This window comes from Strongylocentrotus purpuratus, unplaced genomic scaffold (assembly GCF_000002235.5).
Source record: "Strongylocentrotus purpuratus isolate Spur 01 unplaced genomic scaffold, Spur_5.0 spur5_scaffold_9, whole genome shotgun sequence".
Classification (NCBI taxonomy): Eukaryota; Metazoa; Echinodermata; class Echinoidea; order Camarodonta; family Strongylocentrotidae; genus Strongylocentrotus; species Strongylocentrotus purpuratus.
In genome coordinates this window covers 3,486,789-3,511,030 of record NW_022145615.1, presented here as the reverse complement: position 1 = coordinate 3,511,030, position 24,242 = coordinate 3,486,789, and the positions used below count along the sequence as shown (strand labels likewise).

At 38.0% G+C, this 24,242-nt stretch overlaps 2 protein-coding genes across 3 annotated transcripts; one reads left to right on the top strand and one right to left on the bottom strand.

The window, feature by feature from the left end:
* Positions 1 to 1,474: 1,474 nt before the first annotated feature.
* Positions 1,475 to 8,842, top strand: LOC584038 (alpha-1D adrenergic receptor). 2 transcript variants are annotated; one of them, XM_030977265.1, is made up of 2 exons: positions 1,475 to 1,581; positions 6,668 to 8,842. In XM_030977265.1, exon 2 carries the CDS (start codon positions 6,707 to 6,709, stop codon positions 7,868 to 7,870), a length of 1,164 nt encoding a protein of 387 aa, XP_030833125.1. In that variant the 5' UTR covers positions 1,475 to 1,581; positions 6,668 to 6,706; the 3' UTR covers positions 7,871 to 8,842. The 2 variants fall into 2 exon arrangements, with proteins under 2 accessions (XP_030833125.1, XP_789015.1); XM_783922.5 differs by lacking the exon at positions 1,475 to 1,581 and adding an exon at positions 5,134 to 5,294.
* Positions 8,843 to 14,625: 5,783 nt separating this feature from the next.
* On the bottom strand, positions 14,626 to 19,445 carry LOC100893262. The gene is made up of 2 exons (XM_003725785.3): positions 18,970 to 19,445; positions 14,626 to 17,153 (listed from the first exon to the last, which is right to left on the bottom strand). Exon 2 carries the CDS (start codon positions 17,040 to 17,042, stop codon positions 15,531 to 15,533), a length of 1,512 nt encoding a protein of 503 aa, XP_003725833.2. The 5' UTR covers positions 17,043 to 17,153; positions 18,970 to 19,445; the 3' UTR covers positions 14,626 to 15,530.
* Between the last annotated feature and the right edge of the window lie 4,797 nt (positions 19,446 to 24,242).

Below are 24,242 nucleotides of genomic sequence, written 5' to 3'. Positions count from 1 at the left end.
TGCCTGTTTTAAAAAGAGTATTTTGTGTGACAGTCTATGCAATCTTATATTTATTTATTACTTGGGTATACATATTAATTGCTTTTTTTTTTCTTTCTCTCTCTTTCTATCTTTTCTCTCTCTCTCGCTCTCTCTCTCTTTCACATATACACACAATATCTCTCTCTCTCTCTCTCTCTCACACACACACACACACACATACACACACACTACTCACTCTTTCTCACCATTGCTCTCTCTGGAGTGGCCATATATTTTGCTGTTCTACAACTCTCTTTAGTATTTGCCATCACTTCCACCTCTTTCATCTTTCAGTCATTTCTGTGAACTATTCATCATATTAAGTAAATCTTCCTCTTCATTTATTTTTCTTCTTCTTCTCCTCCTCCCATACTTCTTCCTCCGCTCCTTCCATCTGTTGGCCTACTACACTGTATCCCATACCTGATTTTCTTGAAACAATTATCTGCAAATTTACAAATGTCCCCGAAATGTGTCACATGCTTAATCATTGAGCTTTAATACAAAACAGTCTCAAAATAAGGAAAAGTTAATCATGCATTTGAAATTATGGCTAAAAGATGTATATTTATGCAGCATAAGAAATTTAACACTGGCCCATATCTTTGTGTGATGTGAAATTGAGTGTATACTACAAAATAAATTTTATGCATTATATACTACGAAGATGTCATAAAATTGAAATTACATCTTCCATATTTCTGTTGGTATTATGATACTTTTGTGACTTACGTTTAAGGCTTTGCCTCAAAATTTGCCTCAGATTCTTCACAATTTCTTTGTAAGACAATTTGTAAGTAAAATTCTATTAAAATTTTATAAAGCAATATGCGAGAAACGTAACAATTTGTTTTCAAATAATATCCATAAACAAATAATTTGTTTACTTCATTCATTGGTAGAAGATTGCTGTAACATGCTTTACAAGTTGTACTCGTCCTCTCAGTTGCACAAAAAACATACGAAGAGAAGAATCCTATAACTATTAGCAATGCTAGTCGGATCTACAAGACTGGCCACTAAATGGGGTACTCTTAGTTTTTTGGCTCCTCCCCTCTCCCCAACCGCACAGCAGCCAGCAAAAAAACATAACTTGGCTTATATCATTAATTCTAAATTGTTACACGATTGCAACTGCTTTCGACAATTATCCCATATGAGACAATTTCAGTAGCCTTGTGCGTCACCCATTGGAAAGTCCGAACATGACAATGACGTATTACGTAATCCGAACATATTGGCCCGAATTCACAAAGAAGGTTTGTCGACAAACTGGTTTTCGTACGTCATGACGCGTTTTTACGCGTTTTTTACAAACCTGGTTTGTAAAGAACAAAAGGAGGTTTGGCGAAACAAAAGGAGGTTTGACGACAAACCTTGGTCTGAGCTCAAACCTTGCTTTGTGAATTCGGGCCACAGGGTTTACAATCATAACAATAGGGTATTGGAATAGCGCTTGAGTTGATTTTTCGAAAGTAATTGCGATCGTGTTAATTGGACTTGTGAAGGTGAATACCCTGCGATCACCTTCAAGTCAAAAGAAGTCTGAACACAAGCAAGGTAATTATAGAATAGCATTAAACTTTATAGCAATGTTCTTACAGAAAGTGGGAGCAATGACTGGATTTAAACTAACTCTCACTTGTCTGCCCCACACTTGTTTTGGATATTTTATGGAGCTTATGGAGTTTATGTCTCAGATTTCTTCTTTACACATTACAACTTATGCGCCTTTAGTATTACTTTTTTTTTTAAGATGTAGGATAAAGAAAACTAATACGACCAGGCGATTCTGGAAGCTGTAAGATCGATTCATGTTGTTTTACGGGCAGGATGTTTCTTGAAGTGGAGTCCTGTTTCACGATTAAAACACTTGATGAACTCTGCCAGGTTACACCCGACCCCTGTGTGAATGGGAGAGCAATTTTAAAGGTAAAGACCAGTTATGGTCATGCGATTGCATTGTGAAAGAAACGTTGTGGAATCGATCAGAAAAGGTTGATCATCTAGCATCTAGCATCTGCAAGGTTCTGGAATCATCAAAATGATAAGAAATTTGGCCCATTCTTCGTAAAGTTACAAGCGCTATACACAGAAAGATGTATATGGGACTACCCTATATCTCTCACAGACCATGAGAGAAACAAATTTACCAAATATATGAATTAGTAGGCGGTTTCCCGGCAATTTTTTTATCATCATGTATTAGTCAAAACATATTCTTTCACATGATTGGTAATGAGAGCTTCCATTTCATTTTTTTGAAATTGGGGCGTTTCCAATACTGGTCTTTACCTTTAACATTTGAACATTGTAGCAAGTTGCCTTGAGGGAGAGCAAGTAAATCAAGATTGGGTGAAAGTTCGAACAGAATAAGAAACAAAAATCACATGAATTTATCCGTGTACGCTGTAAACCAGTTTTAAATGAAAGATCCATCTGAGTTTCCTTGAAGGAGAGCAGAAAATCAGAGATACAGAATCAGAGATCTGTTTCTGATTGGTGAAGCATATTGAACGGAATCGGACATGCATTAATGAAGTCAGGAAGTTTTAAAGTTTAGACATTTCTGACTGGCGAAACATACTGTCGCGTACTGTAGTACACAATCATGTATCATATACATGATTATCGGACATCTCTTTTTGTTTTCTTTCTAACGCACAACATGAAGGGGGAAAATACTTTTGTTAGAACATTTGACTGAGAAATTCAGGCATGATGACGCCGATTTGTCTCCTTTGGAGTTTGTGTATATCTATATATTTTTTTATTTTTGTTTGGGGGTGTTTAGAAACGCGTTAATGTTTCTACAAGACAGAAAGTTTGGACATGCTATTGTACTATACTGGGTCAATGTCATGTGGCATGGTCATGGTACTAAGAGAGGTTTAAGTGGAGAAAGGGCCCTCAACCGAGATTCTATTACTAGGAAATCCCTGATTTATCAGTGACGTGTGAAATCAGTTCTTGTCCATTCGATTCTGTAAAGGCTTTTGATGCACTTAACTAACCTTCAAACAAGGTCATTACCTAGCTACTCTGACATGGGAAAGTAGACCATCATCAAGTCCGAGTTCTGTACTAACGCATCCTGAGGTTTTATGACAATTCGCTTGACAAATCATTCTCTCCACTCTCTGTTGCAGTCATAAATGAATACCTGCGAAATCCTTGCAAATTATTTTTAACGACCCCAAAAATGGTGTTAGGGATGAGTTGAGTTACAACTCCAGCCTTAAAGGTAATACAAAGTTTTGGTATGGGGTCATGAATTTGGTTGAAATGAACATATTGGAAGCATATGCGATCCAACAATATTCAGTGATCGTTGTCGCGGTTGAAATCGAGTGTAAAGTGATGAAATTGTAAATAATAAACTCTTTATGTTGTATAGCTCCCTCTCAAGGTCAAGATATTAATTAAGCTATAAAACAATGTTTAATGACTAAAATCAACCGATTAGCTATTCCTGTTTGGAAACTATATATCACAACTATACATATTCTGATATTTTCATGGACGCAGCTTCCATTGTACAGCCGTAGGCGCTATTTGAATTTTTTTTTAAATAATTTACCGGGAGCACCGGTAAATTTGTATATTCAATTTATCTCGAAACCAGAAGTGTTTTATGGGCTTAGTTTTCTAGTGTTTATAATACATCCACAGGGGTATCCACATATATCAAATTTGTAAAGAGTCACTATCCACCCAATTTTCGAAATTTTCCAAAACTTTGTATTACCTTTAAAATTGGTTGCTTTCAATAGTTTTTAAAGGGTAACACGATCGCAAAGACTTTCTAGAAATCAGCCGTAAGCAATTTCAATAGCCTCGCCCATCACCATTTGAAATGTAAACATATTACAGAGAGATATTACGTAATCAGAACATGATTTATATCATGTATATAGGGAGAACAGTCTCGCGCGAGGTATTTGTTGGTGTTTTTAAAGTCGTTACGGATAATGGAAAGTGCAACTTCAAAATGAACATTATATGTTTGAATTAGTTTGCTACACGTCAATGGTCATCAGAAAACAAGTTCATTTAACACCTTCTTCTATTTCATTATGATCTTGTGCAGTATTTTCTTAATTTTTTTACATGGAATATTGGAAATAAGTTTGCTTCGGCATTAAGGCTTTGATGCCATCGCTGTTCGCAAAATAACTATATTGAAATCAGTCCGAAAGTTTCAATTTTCCCAAAGAAAATGATTTATTCATTCCTATGCCCATGAATGGATACAGGAGGGGGAGTGGGCTGTTGCCTTCTATTAAAACAAAAAAGAGTTAAAGAAACTGTGTCTCACTATCTTTTTCGACTCTGGATAGACCGATGCGATTTACGCCCCCGCCCCCCGCCCCCACACCCCGCCCCCGCCCCCCCCCCAACAAAATAAGGGGGGAATGAACGAATTAAGGTTCGATTTTGATTTTGATTTGATCTTTCATTGAACAAAGATTAAACATTCACATAGATACAATGACTACAACATATTGTTATACAGAGACATTAGTAACTAACACTCAAGGTAAGTCCCATCAATACATATGCATATCCATGTTATGGACCTTATATATTTCCATATTCACGTGTATATTAATTTATGCGCATGAGCAGAATGGGGAGGTTTTAAAGAGATATGCATTTTTTTAACACACCACTGTCATAGTCAAGGGTCAAAACTTTTTCTATTTTAAATAATGTTGCTGCTTTTCGTGTGCGGGCGCCGGGGCCTTAATTAAATAATTATCTTGTGAAAACATAGTTAAGTGATATAAAAACTTCGTCAAAGTTTACAATATTTACAGGGGAAAAATCAGGAAGATCAGGTGACCTCTTTCCGCAATCTCATAAGAAATTGCATACTACCGTGCCCCCCCCCCCCCCCACCTGCCCATTGCCCCTCTTCCCCAACCCTCCCTTTCGGTACGTCCTGGTGGTATCAACGCCCTTTAATACAGAGTCAATACCCGGTGACGAGCACATGATGGTTTACAAAAGCCACTCATGAAAGCGTATCCCGCATGTTACTGAAATCAAATCCGCCCTATGCTGGTAGGCCTACAACAAACCCTGGTTTCAGGTTGTTTTAAACCGATGGTGTTCCCTCATTAAATTTTATGAAAGTTGGTTCATCGTCCAAAATACTTCAGTCCAGCTTTCATCACGAGCGCAGGAGCACCTGGTGATAGTCCGATGTAAACCGAGCTCTCAATCGTGGATTTTTTGTTTCCTTTTCTTCTTGGTTTGTGGATTGTTTGGTAAGTTCTCGCTCTACAATAATTTTTGATTGGCTACTTTTTAAAGGTTTTCTCATTGCGACATTTTAATAATACACATATCTTTTTAAAGTGGATCGGCACATCTTTCGCAACTTTTAACCTTTTTAGAAATAGTTGAAATAAGGATTAGAACATTCAGCTAGTGGCATTAATTCACAAACATATCTTAAAGGTACTATGTCCCTTTTGCAGCCAACCTCAAATTCTGTAGAACTTTGCAGGAATTATGAATATGTCATGACATATGTCCTATCTGTGAAATTTAAACGTTAGCAGTGTCCTCATATTCAAATTATGCAAGGAAACCCGTTTACTTGCTAGACTTCACTGTCAGACACTATTGAGTGACTGACTGGCTTTTTTCTTCTTTGGTAATAACATACATGAAAAGAGTTGTAAAGGGTACATGAGCATTTGTCTACATCAATAACCCACTTCTTGTGATGGCCAAGATTAAACTGATTGAATCTTTGCGCAGCATAAAACGTATGACCATTCGGTACAATTGTCTGAAAATCAAGACTATTACTTTTGGGCTCTGTAGCCCTAAAGTCGATTTGACAACTAATAGTCATTATTTTCCCACTTGAAGACATTTTCAAGCCCCACCTTTTTTAGGGAAGTTCTAAATAAGTATTATCTTTCAAATGTAGTTGGAATTTAACCTTTTCATTTTTTTGGCCTGCAAATGGGACATAGTACCTTTAAGTGAAGACTTTAATGATAAAGCAAAGCGATTTCAATCTTGTGTCTTAAGTGCCAATTTGCTGTTTTTTTTGTTGTTGAGTGTAAGCCCATTTAGAAAACGCACGTACTATAAGATGACCGAAGTTTGAGAAATATATTAAGCTGTCAATTTCTTTTGATTGGTTGTGCAAAACACTTCGTATTGCAAACTAGTAAATATTAAATTAGCTGATTGATGAAAGATTGTAAATGGAATCAAATTAACAAGAGTGCCTTCCGCCTAATATGGATGAAACAACCGATTATGTTATTCGCAATCTCTTTTTTAAAGACCCATTCCCAGCGTTTTAACCAAGTTTTGTCAACTTCCAGTTGGTATTGTAAATGAATCAGAATTTTTAACTTAGGCACTTTAAAGAGGTCATTTTTCCGAAAAATTGTTATTACCATTTACGCTGAAACAGGATTTCATCGTTTAATGAACATTAATGTCCGGGTATATACAAAAAAATATTGTTTAAACGTGATATACTATGGAATGCGCTATAATCTTACATAAATGAAATGAAAGGTGGTGAATATTGAAGAAAAAAACAGGTTCCATTCGTACTGAATACGAAATTTTGTGAATAACATTTTTTGTTTGGCATGTTAATTCTTCACAGGGATCTGGTCTGCTGAAAAGATTACAGTCACCTAACAACATGAATTCAACGATACCAAGTATGAGCACCGTGTTCTTAAATACCACACCGGCTGGTAACGAGACAGAATGGGAACTTACAGACTACAAACAACGTGTCTTCATCGGTATTATCTTTATCTTGATCTCAGTCGTTGGTCTGGTAGGCAACCTCATGGTCATCGTTGCCGTCAACCTCTCCCGCAAGCTACAGACGGCGACTAATGTGTTCGTTCTAAACACCAGTTGCGTCGACTTGCTCAACTGTCTCTTCCTGCCATTCAACGCGGTGTCCATGCTAAGCAGGTCTGGATGGCCACTTCCTTCAGGATTCTGTACCGTGGCTGGTGGGATTACCATGGTGTGTCTAGGAGCTACACTGGTCAACCTTTCCCTCATAGCTATCAACCGTGCCTACTTGATCGTAAACCCGCGGGACAACTACTGCAAACTCTACAGCCCTGTCAAGTTAGGTCTGATGGTGTTCTTCGCGTGGTTCTACCCCATCATGGCGTTTGCCTTGCCACCCTCTCTGGGAATCGGTAAGCTTGGATATTCAGAGGCATACAAGGTGTGCTTTTGGGATGATGACCATGAACTTGTCTACATCAACGACTACATCGTCGCTCTCACGTTCTTGATCTCCTTCATCACCATCATCGTGTGCTACGCGATGATCTACGTCCATGTCAGGCGTCACAACCGTCGTCTTCAGGTCTTCTACAGCAACAACCACACCAAGCCTAGTGACGCTGCCTCCACTCGTGAACTCGTTAACGGCTCCTCCATCAAAATAACCGAGAAAGGTCACAACTGCACCCTGGAAACGCAAGCCCGGAAGTCCCGCAACAAACGCGAGATCCAGATCACCAAGAACCTGTTCTACGTGGTTTGTGCCTTCTTCTTGTGTATCCTGCCCTACCCGATCACACTCACCATCCCTGTGAAGAGCATTGCGGACGTCTATGCCGGCGTTCTCCTCATGGCTAATTCCTGCGTCAACCCTCTCATCTACAGCTTCAAGCATCCTCACTTTAACGTCATCTTTCGGATGATGGTACGAGGTCATCTGGATGAGATCCCTCAACCTTCCACCCTCCTCAAGTTCATCCTACGGTCAACCGGCATTGATCGACAACGATCCTCATCTAACCTCCGTACAAACGAGACAGGATCCACCCGCTAGAGAGCTCCCAATCGGCCGCCGATGCAAACGAGATATTTCCACCGATGGTCACACTTTCTCTAATCTTTTTTCCCGTGCCTTATGTCATAAAAGCACCGGGTGTAACATCGTTATCACCTATAATGCAGAATTAAAAAAGAGATGGAGAAAGAAGAAAAACACCACACAGATGCGTAGCCAGAGAGGTATAAGAGGCGCACATCCAATCTATCGGGGCAACCCCACATCATGCACGTATAAATTTTTGCGTGCCCCTTCCGATTAGGTTTTGTGGATGCCCCCCTTTATTTAAACCATAAGCGCATTCACTTTGACATTAATCAGAAGAAAAAAGATCTTACGATAAATAAACATGATCTATTATCATAAACAATTCATCCATATATCGTTAAAGGCCTGGGAACACTTTGTGAAGGATTGAAAAAATGATAGATTTTGAACAAAAGTGAAAAGAGACGAGCAGGGACGCAGAATAAAAAGATTTAAAGTTGCAAGGTAGATGGAGTCCACATGCCAAGCAGTGGTAGCAAAAACAACCAACCAATCTCTGCACCAGTGAGGGAGGACTCATGGCAAAGAAGAAAAAAGCGAGAGAAATGGACGGGGAGAGGGGAGGGGGGTGATAGCAAAGCAGTGCATGACTGAACTTATCATTGATTTTGTTTCAATGTGATATAATTTGCAAGCGTTTTGATTACCTAAATACCCAAATATAATATTTCCAATAGTATAACGAAATGTGTTACTGATGTGTACATAATATCAATATCAAATACATTATTCTCTCTTTATCCCTTCCCGTTCATTTTCTTGTCTTTTTTCATTTTCTCCTGTTGTCACATCTCGTCCTCTTCAATCGTATTAACCTTCTATATTATATTAATTATTTATTTCCAATCCTTTCCAGTTTTCCATTTTGCACCCCCCTCTCTCTCTCTCATTCTTTCTTTCTTTCTTTCTCTCCCCCCCCCTTTTCTCTCTCTCTCTCTCTCTCTCTCGCTCGCTCTCTCGCTCTCTCTCTCCATCTATCTATCTATCTATACATCTATAATAATAATAATAATAATAATATTCCGCTTTTATATAGCTCTTAATACATCTACGATGTCTCTAAGCGCTTTAAAGATGTACTATTACCCAGGTCATTGGATTCAATACCTGCCCACACATACTGTGTGCACAATCTCCACTCCCTGGGGAGCATTCCAACCAGGTGTTACTTGACGCTTAAAAACTGTTTGACCAGCAATGACGGTCGCATCCTACCGGGTACCCATTTTAACACCTGGGTGAAGAGTAGCAAATGTAGGTTAATATCTTGCCAAAGGATATGAGTGCCGTGTCGGGATAATATATATATATCTTCCTCACTCTATCTTCATCCGTGTTGCACTTCCTTCCGAATCGGATCATATTTTCTGATGTGATAATACTTTATATCGTAATATAATATATCAGATAATGTATCATTAGCGGACGTCACTATTTGGGGGAGAATGAATAGGTGGCACATTGTTTGGCTGAACTTGAATTTCTAATTTATTGTCTTTTTCGTATGCTAGAATATTCTTTAAAAGATATTCTAGTAAAGAGGAGACAAAAAGAGAGAAGAATTGCAAATGACGACGAATCAATTAGCATGTGTTTTATTGTGTGTACGGTATGACAGGTATTGTGGAATGTAAATGTATTTGTATCATAAACTTTTGTATTATAAAATGTAAATTTGATAATGACCTGTACCTTACAAATTAACGGCTATATATTATTATGATGTGAATAATTTCTCTGTCACCGCTCTTGTTCTAATTTATCAGTTGAAAAGAACGAAGCTAGATTGTTAAAAGGTCGGTCCCAAAGTAAATAATCATATATAATTGATACACGTCTGTAAAAACCAAATAACACACACGCACGCACACACAAAAAACACTCATCCCCTTATCTCTCAAGGTTTACATTTGCAAATCTAGAGGTTTCATCAAATCTGTAAAACGTGAGTCCTTTTGTATATTGATTACTAATATTATAGTGAAAATAATTTTGTAAATTGATATTTATCTAGGAGTTTATTATTCTTTCAAAAATGAATAAGTAAAGCTGCAATTGTTATGCAATATTTGTGCCTTTGGGCATCGTAATACGTCAAATCAATGTATATATAACTGTGTAGGTGTAAACAAAAAAAGAAGGCGTGATTTCGTTTCATAGTATTTTGTCTATGTTTGAAAAGGAATGCATTTAGTATTTTTCTTTGGTTTTACACGTCTGTCATTGGATCATAATGCATGTAAATATCTTTTTAGAGAAAATGCCATGATTATAGCAAACAAATCTTAGATTTTGTTTAGATTTACATGTTTTCAAACTTCTTATAAACATTGCAGCTCGTGTGCAATACAAAGTTGTACTAGAAACTCATTTATATATTTCCAACATTAGTCAAAATATATATATAATTCGTTTTTTATATCATATATCTTTAAAACAACATTAGAAACAAAAAGTAAGAGATTATTGTGATGTAGTTACAATTGTGGAACCTAAATTTAATTGAAATCACAGTATTTATCTTGAAACTTGAATATCACTTATACTTATCCTATTTCCTCTTCTTTATTACTTTGACCTTTTTTAGTATGTAAATAGTAATATTTTTATGGACTTGTTTTGTAATGATATGTGATTGAAATAAGAAAATCTTGTAAATTAATACAAAATAAAGCGGGCTCGCTTCAATTTAAAATAAAACATGTACTTTAACATGCTAAACCACGATCTCACAAATTGTTTGTTATTTGGAACGTGGGAAAGGGATATCATGCATTTTTATAACTCTACTGTCAAATTAGTGTTTTAAACATGAGAGTTATGGTGATAATGATAATGGCGATGATGATGATTATGATGACGATGATGATTATGATGATGAGGATGATAGTTATAAAACACGCAAGTTGCAATATAGACTTAGTAAAATGATCTTTCAAAGGATGATGACGACGCAAAATGAAGATGATTATGAAAAAGAGAATGATTATGATGACGATGATGATGATGATGATGATGATGGTGGTGATGGTAATGACGACGATGATTAGGATGATGATGATGGTGGTGATGTTGATGGTAATGATGATGGTGATGACGATGATGATGATAAAGATGATGTTGATGATGAAGATGATGATGACGATCGAGGTAATGATGATGATAATGATGATGGTGAATATGTTGTTGATGAAGAAGGTGTTGATGATCATGAAGATGTTAATGATGATGATAATGATCATGGTGATGATGATGACGGTGATTATTATGAAGAACATGATGACGACGGTGATGATAATGCTGGTGGTGAGATTTATTGGGATGGTTCTGATCATGAATATCGTGATGGTACATGATTCCTAGGTATCATAGAAAGCGTGTACTACATGGATATCACGCAAAAATAGCTTTAATAAAGGGGAATGGTTAATACGTGTATAAATGAATGCAGATATAGACAATTTGCTCGTTACTTTATGGGAAAACAGAAATGATGACCATGCTTAGCAAATCTTAACTTCATCGAGTCCAATTTTGGCGCCTTTTTTGTTGTTGAAAGGTATGATTAATGTGCACCTGTTTTTGGTTCGCTAGACTGGTTCTCCCTACCAATCCCCCCCCCCCACACACACACACTATTTACGTAATCTGACCCCATTGAGATGATCATTTTCTTTTGGCCAGACTTCAAACATGAATACAATATCATTGACCTATGGCGTAACGAAGGACAAGTACCGTTTGTTAGAAATCAGACCAGTCCTGTTCATAAACACTTCACATTTTCCAATGACGGGTCAGTAAATATTGGGTCACTTAACCGTGCCCCCTCCTAATAACCAGTGTCGTATCCAGCACTGAATTAGCTAGTAAAGTTCTTGTAACCCCCCCCCCCCCCCCCGGCCCGCCAACAATTGAGGGTTTTGGGCATAAAGTCGATACAACTTGCATTTGGTCTGTAGTGACACAACCCAGATAAATGTGCACTTCTCCTCCTCAGATTAGAGGGGGCGGTATTTCGTCTCACTGTAAAGCGATTTCGGATACGCCATTGCAATAATTTAAGATATTTTTTTTTCAAGGGAGAGGGGGGGGGGGGGGTTGTTGTATCGGTATGATTCTACCGAAGTCATGATCGTCCCTGACCCACTCAAATGGTCTTGTAACTTCTCAATCATCAAATACAATCATGGTTTTATAATAGGAGTTCATAAAACCTCTGACCCCCCCCCCCCCATCTCCCTCCTCCTCTTACTAAATAAACCAATTTTTTTATTTTTTGTAATGATAATAACAATAATGATAATTTGGGCTTTTTAAAATTAATTTGTTTTTTGAATTACATCTTCCCCCTGGAAAAGAGTTGGTTAATCTGTTCAATAACAAACATTTAGACAAGCGTTTAGATCAGAATATCAAAATTATAAAGAAATAAATGAATTGTGCTTTCAACCCTTTTTATTCGCAGAGCGGAAATAGACAATGGAAAATCACACACAATGTTTCTGTTAAAAAAGGAAAAAGGTAAATCATCACATGAGACATAACCACATGTAAGCACGCAACAAACATTATTATATTTGACCATGGACCTACTGACTGTTGAATCTAGCAGTACAGAAATTGACAATAATACTTGTTTCAGTAAAGTGTGTTTACACTTTTCATGGTATGTTTCAATAACCCAATATTCATATTAGTTATTCTCTCCCATTAAGAAATGAAAAGTCCAGCACGAAATAATGATGAAATAAAAAAAATATTGATAGGCGAAGTGTATAATCTGGAATAATATTCGTGTTGCTGGTCACCTTCAGAGAGCAGGTGCCAAAGTACGTGTGGGAATATTATCCGACAACGGCGAAGGTCAACGATCATCGCAATGACGTCGACTGTTTTATAAAATATATAAAGCAAAACTGTCGCCTGTTTTCTCACATAAATCTTGACCTCGAAATCGAGAGATCTTTAGACTTTAACTGACGCTCAAACTCATGTTTTGTAAACTATTATGTTCCGTGTGGTTATTGCAGGGGTATCGAATGAAGGTGGTACATTGATATAAGGCTGGTGTCGGGTGAAATTTGCGGTAAATCTTAGATTAAACTTGTAATTAGCTCTGGGGTTTGTGCTTATCATTGTCCTTGTCTTTGTTTTTGTTTGTGTGCTTTTGTTGTTGTATGCTTAGTTTATCAATTTATCAATCTCTCTCTCTCTCTCTCTCTCTTTCTTTCACTCTCTCTCTCTCTCCCCTACCCAGATCTCCTCTCAATGCTTTTCTTCTCTTATCTCGGGGGTTTGAATTCAATTCATTTCTGAATACACGTGTTGTTAATCTTGTCTTATTTACAAACCTTGTAATTGCTGGAATATTTAAAAAGGTATTAGTACTGCTAATGTGATATTCATATTTTCATATACGTTTATCTTCGTACAATGTATCAAGTAAATACATAATGATTGTAAAAGAATCTGCAAATCTACCCTCTGGCCGCGAATGTTTTTTTTTATATCCAGAAACCTTTTTAAGTAGATAAATTATTTAAAAAAATAAACGCATCCTAGTCTATTGTTAACTGTCAGATTTTCTGACAAAATTGAAAGGAATACAAATTTGCTTAGCAATATAAAATCTCAACCCACACCTTGTTCTTGTAATAAATCGGCTTTATAATTCAGTGCTGAAATTGTATATGCCACAGCAGGATCCTTGTAATGATGAGATTAGTGAAGGCCTAAGAGAGTGCCATGTTTGTGAGAATGAATGGTAGCACTTTTGCACGTGTACAGTTTATTGGCAAAACATTATGGGGTCCGCATGTGGGAAAATCGTCCCCTCCATTTACAGGTACTATAATGTCCCATTTGCAGGCACCAAAAATGAAAAGGTTATATTCCAACGGCATTTGAAAGATAATACTTTAGAACTTCCCTTAAAAACGGAAGGGCTTGAACATGTCTAATGTCTAAAAGTGGGAAAAATAACGACCATTAGTTGTCGAATCGACTATAGTATTAATATGATTTTTCAGACCCTTGTACCGAATGGTCGTACATGTACGTTTTGTGTTGCGCAAAGATTCAATCAGTTTAATTTTGGCCATTACAAGAATTGGGTTATTGATGTAGACAAAATGTTCACGAACCCTTTACAGCTCACTTTATGTATGTTATCACCAAAGAGAAGGGAAAAAAGTCAGTCAGTCACTCAATAGTGTCTGACAGTGAAGTCTAGAAAGTAAACGGGTTTCCTTGCATAATTTGAAAATTAGGACACTGCTAACGTTTAAATTTCACGGATAGGACAAACATGACATATTCATAATTCCTGCAAAGTTCTACAGAAATTGATGTTGGCTGCAAAAGGGACATAGTATTCTTAATGCTTTATGTTATCATAATTTCTATCTATCATGCCAAGCGAAAACAACGAACCAGCCTCTGCACCAATGAGGGACGACTCATGGCAGTGTTTCACTGGTATATCGTGAAAATGACGAAAAGCGAGAAAATGGGCGGCCGGGAGAGGGGGAGGGGGTGATCTTTATATGTCAAACAGTGCCGTAATATTTTGCTCAATAATTCCACGTGTTTGTACGTTTCATCAAACAACCATCCCAATCACTGCCGAATTCCTCGTTTTGTAATGAACACACTAGGATGTAACTTAGACTAACGAATAAAATCTTTAGAGATGCATAAAATTGAAGTTTTCACAATGCATGTTGCAAAGCATTTATATTTCGATGATTATCTCGTTCAAAACAATGTGATCAGTATTGTTTTTCAATCATATTATTTGCACATAAAATAATACTTTGATCTTAATATCTCAGCTAACTCACATATTCAATTTTATAGACACTAATTCTTTTACAAGATGCTTATGAGACATAATACAATTTTAATCATGTATCTATCTGCAGAATATGAAGGTACATGTACATGTATATGACGACAGATGGCGCTAAATATGCCAGTTTAATGAATTTCTGGTGATTATTATTACTAGTATTTAAAAATAATGTTGGTCAATGATTATAAATTCTATTATCGTAAAATGCACTTCGATTTCGATTGTCTTTGTGTACATAATAAGGAGGCATCCCTCCCCCGCCCCCCAAAAAAAACCGGGGGGAGGGCACTCAGTTCACTAACTGTAATTTGTCTGAAAGATTATAACAGGTGTAAAGATACAAATAGACCACCTTGCCAATGCCATCGATGGAAACGCCATTAATCTCAACAACAACAAACCGATAATCAGCGTAGAAGGGCTGCACCCCCCCCCCACCATACGCTTATGAAACATATAAAAGCTTGTTAAATAATATTATAGATACTATACAGGAGCATTTTAAAGGGGTAGAAAACAGTAATCTCATCTAATAGCGACAAACTCACATTAATAATTGTTTGCACCCTGCGTTATCAATACTACATAACAACACAATGTTGAAGGCCGCGGTAATCTATACATGCATAATATTTATGATACTCCAGTTTTATCTATAACTTCAGTTACGGTCACAGTCATATTGCTTGCGTCAAGTAATTGTCGAGAAGGATTGTCGGAAATCATCGGAGATGCCGATATAGTTTCGGATATCTACGGTAGTTTAACAAATTGATCGGTGATGCTTGTTCTTTCGACTACCCTGCGATCATTGATACTATCGTCTTTTGTCGTCTGCAACCAGTTTTGAACCAATTCATCGGAATCTTTTTGAGATGGTGTGCTCTCGAGTGTGCGTAGGGCTTCCTCAACGACAAGGCTTACGCGAGATGGTTGAGCGCCTTCCCCGTCGTTTCCTTGAGGTGAATCGTCATTGTCCAGTTCGTCAATGCCGGCTCGACTCCCATGATCAATATCGTCAGACTTTTCTTCATCATCGTCTTTCTCGCTCGCACTATCGATATGACCAGGCGGCAAAATGAACCGAACGCGATTTCTCTTATCGCGTGACGAAACGCGCTTCTGTAACTTTCTCCTCCTTTCTAGGAAGGCCTGTAGCGCCTCTGTTCTCCGCCTCTGCCACGGTGACACATTGTCCTCCTCCGTTTCGTTTTTAAGCTCAGTATATTCAACCGTGATTGGATCTTCAGGGATCATGATATCTCCTGTTTGCGTTCGTTTGTAGACAGTTTTGAGTCTGCCACCGGGTATTCGGGGTGGGATATAACTCTGTAGTTCAGATTCTAGGGCGTTCGAATAGAGGAACTGCTTCTTGATCGGGAGACGTCTTGCGACTTCTTGCTCATGCCGGCGGAGAGCGGCGAAGTTGATCGGAGGCTTCCGCTTAACATACGCTTTCTTTGCTTTCTTCGGACGAGGCTTCGGCGGAGGTGGAGGTGCCGGTTTCTTTTTCTTTTTCTTCTTTGGCTTGATTGGTGTTGGTGGCTTCGGGTGCGGCCAATCGACATCGCTTTCGTATGGCGATCGTTCTGATTGATACGGAAATGGATCAATTGTTAGATTAGAGTTATTTTGTTCGTCGTCGGAGTCAGTTTCCTCGAGCGATACCCGGCTCAGGAGTGTTACGTCATCTTCCTCTTGTGTGACGTCATACACACCGCTGTCTGAAGCCGACGTTCCAGAGCTACCGGAAGTTAATTGTAAGTTATCAGACGTAAGTGATGGCAAACTTACACGTCTTTTAACATTCATCTTGCTGTGTTCGTCTAAATCTAACGACTTGGCAAGCCGTTGCTGAGCTCTAGTGATACCCATTTTGAATTGTGTTGTGGGACTTAAGTTGCCATTTGATCGGTTACCAGTTGATATGTGGGGTAGGTGGTTTGACGTATTCGGATGTGGTAATTGCATGTTGTGATCCCTCGATGTCTTGTTAACATCGCTGCGACACTGTTTGCAACCAACCTCAAGCCTCTGTTTCCTCTCCAACGATCTCCCTTGCACTATACCTGGGAGAAAATTCGCACCTTGGTTTAATCCACGTGACGACTCATCCGATACCATGGCAACTGGATAGCGATGACCAAGTGGGTGACGCCCCCTCCCGGCTGCGTTCATGGTGACGCAGCTGTCACATTTGGGGAAGTTGTGAATCCACGTCATGTGATGCGCAAGGGCGGGTGTTTGCTCATCGGAGTCGATCATAGTGAACTCACTTGTCGTCTGCTACGCATGATCAGGGCCTGGTGTTCAAGGGAGTCGCAGTGTCGCTGACTTCATCGTTTTCCTGGGTCAAGATCCATCGATCGCTAGTATCTGAAAGACAAGTGAAAAGAAAAACGATGTAGACAGGTGTTCTTACAAGCTGTTTCCCTAACAACGATAGAGATTTTAATTGTTATTGATTTGCGGAGGTCTTCGTGAAAATAAAGTATTAAACGGGACAAGGGTATTCTCTTTAGAGCGGGTAGCTTGAATATTAATAATGAACATCAGTTTTAGACCTGTTGGGAAATTTAAGATAGAGGTTAGTTAAGAAGGCACTAACATGGGTACGTGGAAAAAATGAATCCGCGATTATATTAAGTAATTGTACAGTCTACCATAGATTGGAGTTTTATTGATGTTATATTCTTCGAAAACTTGCAGGGGTCCATATGATGATATGCAATAATCCATAAAATTAATTGTTCCCGCTTTTAAATTACACATTAACATGATTTAAAATCTTTACTGGAATCATGTGACAAACAAAACTATTCTAAAAGACGATGTCATCGTGTTTTCCCTATTGTATGTAGTGTATGTGGTGTGCTAACTATCTTCTAATTACATGAAAATATTATGTACAACGCCAGGCGCATACACAGGATTTTTTTCGAGGGGGGGGGGTTAAAATTTGAAAATTTCGCAACGACTCAGCCGACCGCTGAAAAAGCGGGGTAGGAGGGGGGGGGGGGTAAGAGGACATAAATTTATTTTGGGGGGTCTCAAAATTTGAAAATTTGGCCTATCGAGATTTCGTTTCGTTGGGGGGGGGGGGGATGGGTAAGTTCTGATGTATGGGTCATCTTTTACCACAATTTTTTTTTTAAATCAAAAAAATTACGAAAGGGGGTGGTTTTCCTCAAAAATCTCCCCCCCCCCTCCCCCCTCCCCCCCCCCCCTCCCCCCCCCCCCCCCCCCCTGCGTACGCGCCTGTAAAACGCAATTGCTCCAGCGACAATTTCTCTGCGGTCATTATCCAACACTAAGCGAATTCTTAAGCCATTGACTACTGGATCTTCTCATCCCTACAAACTTAATACAGGAGCCACCTGGTCTTCGTAGGCAATGGGTTAACCTTTAACCCTAGGCATGCTGGATGGAACTTTAAACCTAACCTTAAACCTAAAATGAGACCTAATTGCAATCCTATCCCTAACCCATATTTTGACGAAAGACAGAATGGAGCAACTATTGTCGGAGCACTAATGAATATGACATTATCCGACATACATTTTTAAGCACATTTTATGAAAGTAAGTGCCTTTCCTCTGCCCCTTAGACCTTAGAATTCTTAATTCTGACATTTTGGCAAACACATTTTTTATTCATAACATCCGGTTTTTGTATAATAATCCTAAAATTGGAGCGAAAAGAAGTCGGTCAATCCTGTACTGGGTTGTCAGAATTTAGGTTTCGACTATAATAGATGTTTTGTTTTCTCTCTCTCTCTCTCTCTCTCTCTCTTGTTTTTTTTTTTGTCTCGTATATTTTTGTTGTATATGACTTCTTTTTCCACAGCATCCCATTACCAAAGGCATTTTCCGTATAATATTTTGAAAGTATTATGCAATTATAAATTAGGCTTACTTTTTAGTAGTAGGAAGTCCATCGTGACGGTAGCGTTTGATATGCATGGATTCAAATGTGTGTTTGTCTGTTTTAAAGCAAGAATTACCCTTATCGCAATCCTAATGCTAAAAAGGGGTACAGTACAACTGGAAGTAAATACACGATTCAGACATCATTAAAACTGGATATAATAAGCAATTGGAGAAAATAATTAATTTGATAACTACTAAATATTATCTCGCATTTACTGAAATTGGAATACAATAAAGACGTCGTTACAGACAATGTTACTTACCGAGTGGTTCTTATATTAAAGTCCAAGATATGAATGCTTAGATCATTCCTGTGGATAAGTTGACATCTCTCTTGGAAAATGGTTAGTCTGTTATCGTCATATTCGTATTACGGTAACATTTCCCCCATTATAATTACTTTGTCTGTACGTTTTCATTGATGTTGAGTCTAATGTGACACATCAATTCACATTGAAGACGCTCGGCAACATTGGGCGATGAACATGAAGTGACTCAGGCCTGCTTTCTCTAGAATTCACACTGTCAAAATCACTTTAGTTTTCCGTCCCTTAAAAGATCCACGTTCAGAAGAAAACACTCCCACAGACCACAGTTGCACTGATTCTTTCCGCCTCTTCAAATCGAATCCTAACATTGATTTCACGTTATAAATCAATCCAACGTACGTTGAAAGGGCAAGAGAAATTCCCCGGTTGCCATTGATTAACCCAAGTCAAGATTGTGATTGAAAAAGAACATTATCTATTGTGAGCGCGACAAGAAGGCGAATTTATTAAGCAGCGTACACGGTAACCTAGGTGAGCTTGTTCGCTATTTGTTTGCACTTTCCGTCCGACTGAATAGGGACGGTACTCTGGCGCCGTCACTCAACCGTGATAATTCAAGGTAGCTCTTTGAGTCTTTGCTATTAAAGGTTTCCTTCTATTCCTTCTAATTAATTGATTCATGTGATCGTTATACATAGCGATTATCATCATTACGATGATTACGATGTAACTGTCACTTGTCTGAGTTTTATTAACAAAGGGGTGAAAATCAACATTAGTGAGAGAGAGAGAGAGAGAGAGAGAGAGAGAGAATGAAAGATTAAGAAGAAGGAAAGAGTGAGAAGAGGATACATTTGAGGAGAAGGGGCAGAGAGGTTTACTTCAGATGGAAGGAAAAGAGACCTATTCTTTAAAAAAGCTAATATAATATCGAATTAATCCTTCACAACGTGCAATTTAAAGTGAGATTGTCAATAGTTCGTGGATGGTCTTGCCACTATTCTTGTTGATTTTGATCATGGTGGTGCATTAATGTCAAGAGCCACATTAGAAGCAAACTGAAATAATTCCCTTTGATAAATTCACGTTTTCTACAAAAGTAGACATTGAAGATAAAATTCAATTTTATAGGATTTTTAAATTCAATTTAATGGAAAATGATGATAAGAAAATCACAATTACACAGTTAACTGTTCACATCTCTTTCAACATATTTTCCTTGGTTTTCATTTAGTTCTTCTATCACAGTTATACGGTAATTATTCCTAATCTATTCGCTGAAGATCCCCGGCGATAATGGATTCACCATTGACCAAAGGCCTACGGTCATGGCGCACTTTCCACCCTCCGACAAAGCTGTCTCTTTCAAGAATACCTTGCAAACTGAAATCATAAAAGTCACTGTCTTTTCTCCCAAGACGCCGTGAAACATCTTCAAGATGGTGTCAAGACCATCTTGTAACATCGTCATCATCAAAGACCGGAGACGGTTCGTGTAGGTTCTTAGCAAACATGTCTTATTTGCTAGACCGATTCCCTAGATACTACCACATTTTTATACCCTAGGGTATACAGAGAAAAGGCAAACACGACGACAAATATCTCTTCTCTTCATTTCTCATTTGAAGCACAGGAATAGAGAGAGTATATTTGCATATAGTATTTGCTCTGTCATTCACCAGTTGAATCGGTTCTTTATGTACATGTTTTTGGAATTATTTTGGGTGTATATTGTCTGGAGTCGGTATCCTTTTAGAGTTTCATTTTTGTTTATAAATATAATCTTATTAGTGCTGGTTTTATTTTACTTCTAACAGTTTATTCCAGCCTCTGAAACTGTTGTTATGACAATATCATTATCACCATCATTATAATTCATTTTAGTAGTAGTAGTACACTCAACAGGTGATTTTTACTCGTCAGTTTAAAGTTCTATTCTTTCCCCTTCTCCCATCCCTCTGGCTATCTTCTCTATTTCTATTTCCCATTACCACCCCCTAAATAGCAATATTTTGTTTCGAATATCTCCACTTTGTCTAGAATATGTCGTGTTCTTATTGTCATCCTTCTTTCTCCTTTCTCCCCCCTCCCTCCTCTCCCTCTCTCTCTCTCTCTCTCTCTCTCTCTCTCTCTCTCTCTCTCTCTCACACACTCAGTCTATATATAATTATCTCTTTATAATAGGATATCTGTATATAGGTCTATTTCCTCACCATTTATATCTGATTTTATTTTCCCTTTATCCCATATACATCGGCTTACGTCATCAGCACTCGAATCGGCTTACATCATTGAAATCACTGAGATACTCACTTGCTGTAACAATCGGTTGAACAATAACTTTCTCATCAGCTTGTAAGCTAGTACTTATTGATGAATAGATCTCTTTGAAGTGAAAAACCACTATCATCACTCGGTTTATTTCTGGTGACATTACCATCTTGTCTCTTGTACGCAGCAAGCGTATGCAGAGAGAGAGAGAGAAGGATAGAGAAAGTAAAAAAAGAAAGAAAAACATTCTTCTACCTTTCACAGTCTCTCGGAAATCAAGACCAATGAATCAAAAACAGATGTAAAATTAATTTAAACGATGAGCAAAATGACGTTTCGTTCGTTTAGATGAAGTACTTCATCATAATTATCGAGTATTATGGTGAAGCTAGTGGATGTTTCGGATATTAATTTTATTTGAATCATGTTTTCGATTGAATTTTTGTTATATTAATTATATCCACATGATGTTTGTACATTTTTTTTGACCAGAATTACTGTGGAAATAAACTTGAATTGAATTGAATTGACTAATCAGTTTGCTGTAAGCTGCAAGAATATTACACGCATATTGTCTAATATATAGGCGTAGGGAGCTTTTTGAAGGGGGTGTGGGGGGGGGGGGGTTGAAGCACTCACCCTGATCATCTGAATGTGCTCGAAGCCCTCATCACGAGCGCAAAGTGCGAAGTCTCTTGAGGGCCCTTCGAAGCTTTGGGATTCTAGATGCTCTCTGGTGCAATATCAGCCTTATTTAAGTTATTTTAGTGCATTTTATTACCCTTTTTTAGAGCAAATTTACAAGCAATTCATCATGAATTAAAAACACCAAATAGAAAATGTGGACACAATTTTTATAGGAATATAGCCATGAAGAATAACTTTTGTTCTCCGAGATTTAACAATCACCTCTACCCGAGGACCAGGAGCGGAGGAGCGTCTTTCAAAGTGGGGGGGGGGGGCACTAAAAAAAAATTTGGAATAAAGGGGCACCTCCAAAGGGTTTATCAAAGCGAACATAATTATACAATGTTTAGACGTTGGTAAGCCACATTATACCCCTTCATTATGATTATATTATCAGGGGTGATTTCATTGTTTTTCTCTTTTTAAATGGTCCAGGATAATGCAAGTTGGGTGTGATGAAGATTTATTCGTGAGCAAGCAACAAAACAAAATATTTGTGAAGCCGCAGAGTGAAAAAGTAACATCTTATAAAGAGGAAAAAACAATCCTAATCATGAAAGACTAAAAAGATCTTTATTAAAAAAGTAAATAAATAATATCTTAGAACGCGAGCGAGCGTTCTTTGGGTGAAATGGAAGAACAAGTTGCTTTTAGTCGCTTTAAATTAGGAGTACATTATTTGTATGGTAAAAAGAAGGGGGCACATATCCAAAGGGAAAAGGACACTTTTTAGAAAAGAAAGGAGTACGTGCCAAAATAAAAAGGGGAATTATCAGAGGTGAAAATGGGGCAATTCTCGCTCCTGATAAGAGGCACTCACCAGATATATAACAAAAGGCACGTATGAGAACGAAACAGAGGCACTTATTACAAAGGACAAGGGGCAATTATCAGCAGGAAAATGGCACTTGTTAAACGGATAGGGGCACGTGTAATAATGAAAAGGGCACTTATCAGAGATGAATAGGGGCACTTGTGAAAATGGAAAGGGGCACGTATGAGATTTTCATAGAGGCATTTATCAGTGAAGTGCACTTATTAGAAAGACAAGGGGATACGTGATAAAATAAAAGAGGGCACTATTATTATTATTATTATTATCGTTATTTATTTGGCATTTCAAACATACAATAGAAGGTACAATAGAATGGCACATAGGATACAAAGTATGACAGAATAAAGTTGGCTTCCCCTGCAGGCTGCTGCACCTCTCGAAGTTGCCTGGAAGAAAAAAAAAGGAATGTGAAATTCCTATAACCCGTAGGCCTAAGTCTTTTCTTCCGACTCCAGGAAATGCATCAGGGGATGCCTAACATATCAAACTATGAAAGGTGAGAAGGAGCACTCATCAAAGATGAAAATGGAAAACTTATCAGAAGAGGGCACTGGCTTTTTTCTTATTGATTAACATAAATTCGATTTGAATTGTACATTTTACAGTGTAAAATTGACAAATTCAAACTGATTGTAAACTTCTCCAATACCAATAACCCAACGTGGGTGACATGAGAATAAATTGTCAGTGTGATTGTCAGCCAATCAAATGCAGCGGTAGGATGGCTAGGTTAAGTTAAAACAAAAAAGACGCCGAACGCAGGGGCTGCTTTGTACTGTATGCACTGGTCATGCACTGGAGGAAAGGCTTACGCTGATTGGATCGAAGTCGCGGCACGGAAAATAAGAGGGAAAAGAAGAAAGATAGAGGGGGAGAGAGAGAGAGAGAGAGAGAAAAAAAGAATATCTAGTGTCAAATAATGTCAGGCTGCTTAGGCATATAGTGCTAATAATTGATGTGATATCAAGAATTTAAAAAATACACAGAACAAGGGGTTTTCAGCCATATATATATATATATCTATATATATATATTTTTTTTTTTTTTTTGGGGGGGGGGGGATGCCCCCTCCCAATTCCTACGTCATTGTGTATATTTTTGATTTGAATATGCGTGCAGTTTCTTTAGTACCGGTTTCAACTGGAGCAGAGCAGGCACCGGCGCACGTGGCATAGTATCCCCCAGCAGCATGGTTAAAGTTCCACCGTTTGCCAAGCTCAATGCAATGCGCGCTTCTAATACACAACACCATTGAACGCGCTTTGATAACGCATGTACCATAACACATGTGAATTGGTATTTTTACATTCGCATGCTTGTGAAACTGCTGTAGACCTACAGTTAAAGGAATATCATACCTAAGATGTCGGAGTATTCTTACAATTATTCTGAGGCAGAGTATGGACCTATTTATATTACTAATAGGCCTACTACATTGGCTACTACAGAGCAAGAGCGTTGTGCTTCTATTTCT

Bases quoted from the DNA above. Each gene is read 5' to 3' on its own strand.
- LOC584038 (XM_030977265.1), top strand. From the start codon at position 6,707: ATGAATTCAACGATACCAAGTATGAGCACCGTGTTCTTAAATACCACA.
- LOC100893262 (XM_003725785.3), bottom strand. From the start codon at position 17,042: ATGATCGACTCCGATGAGCAAACACCCGCCCTTGCGCATCACATGACG.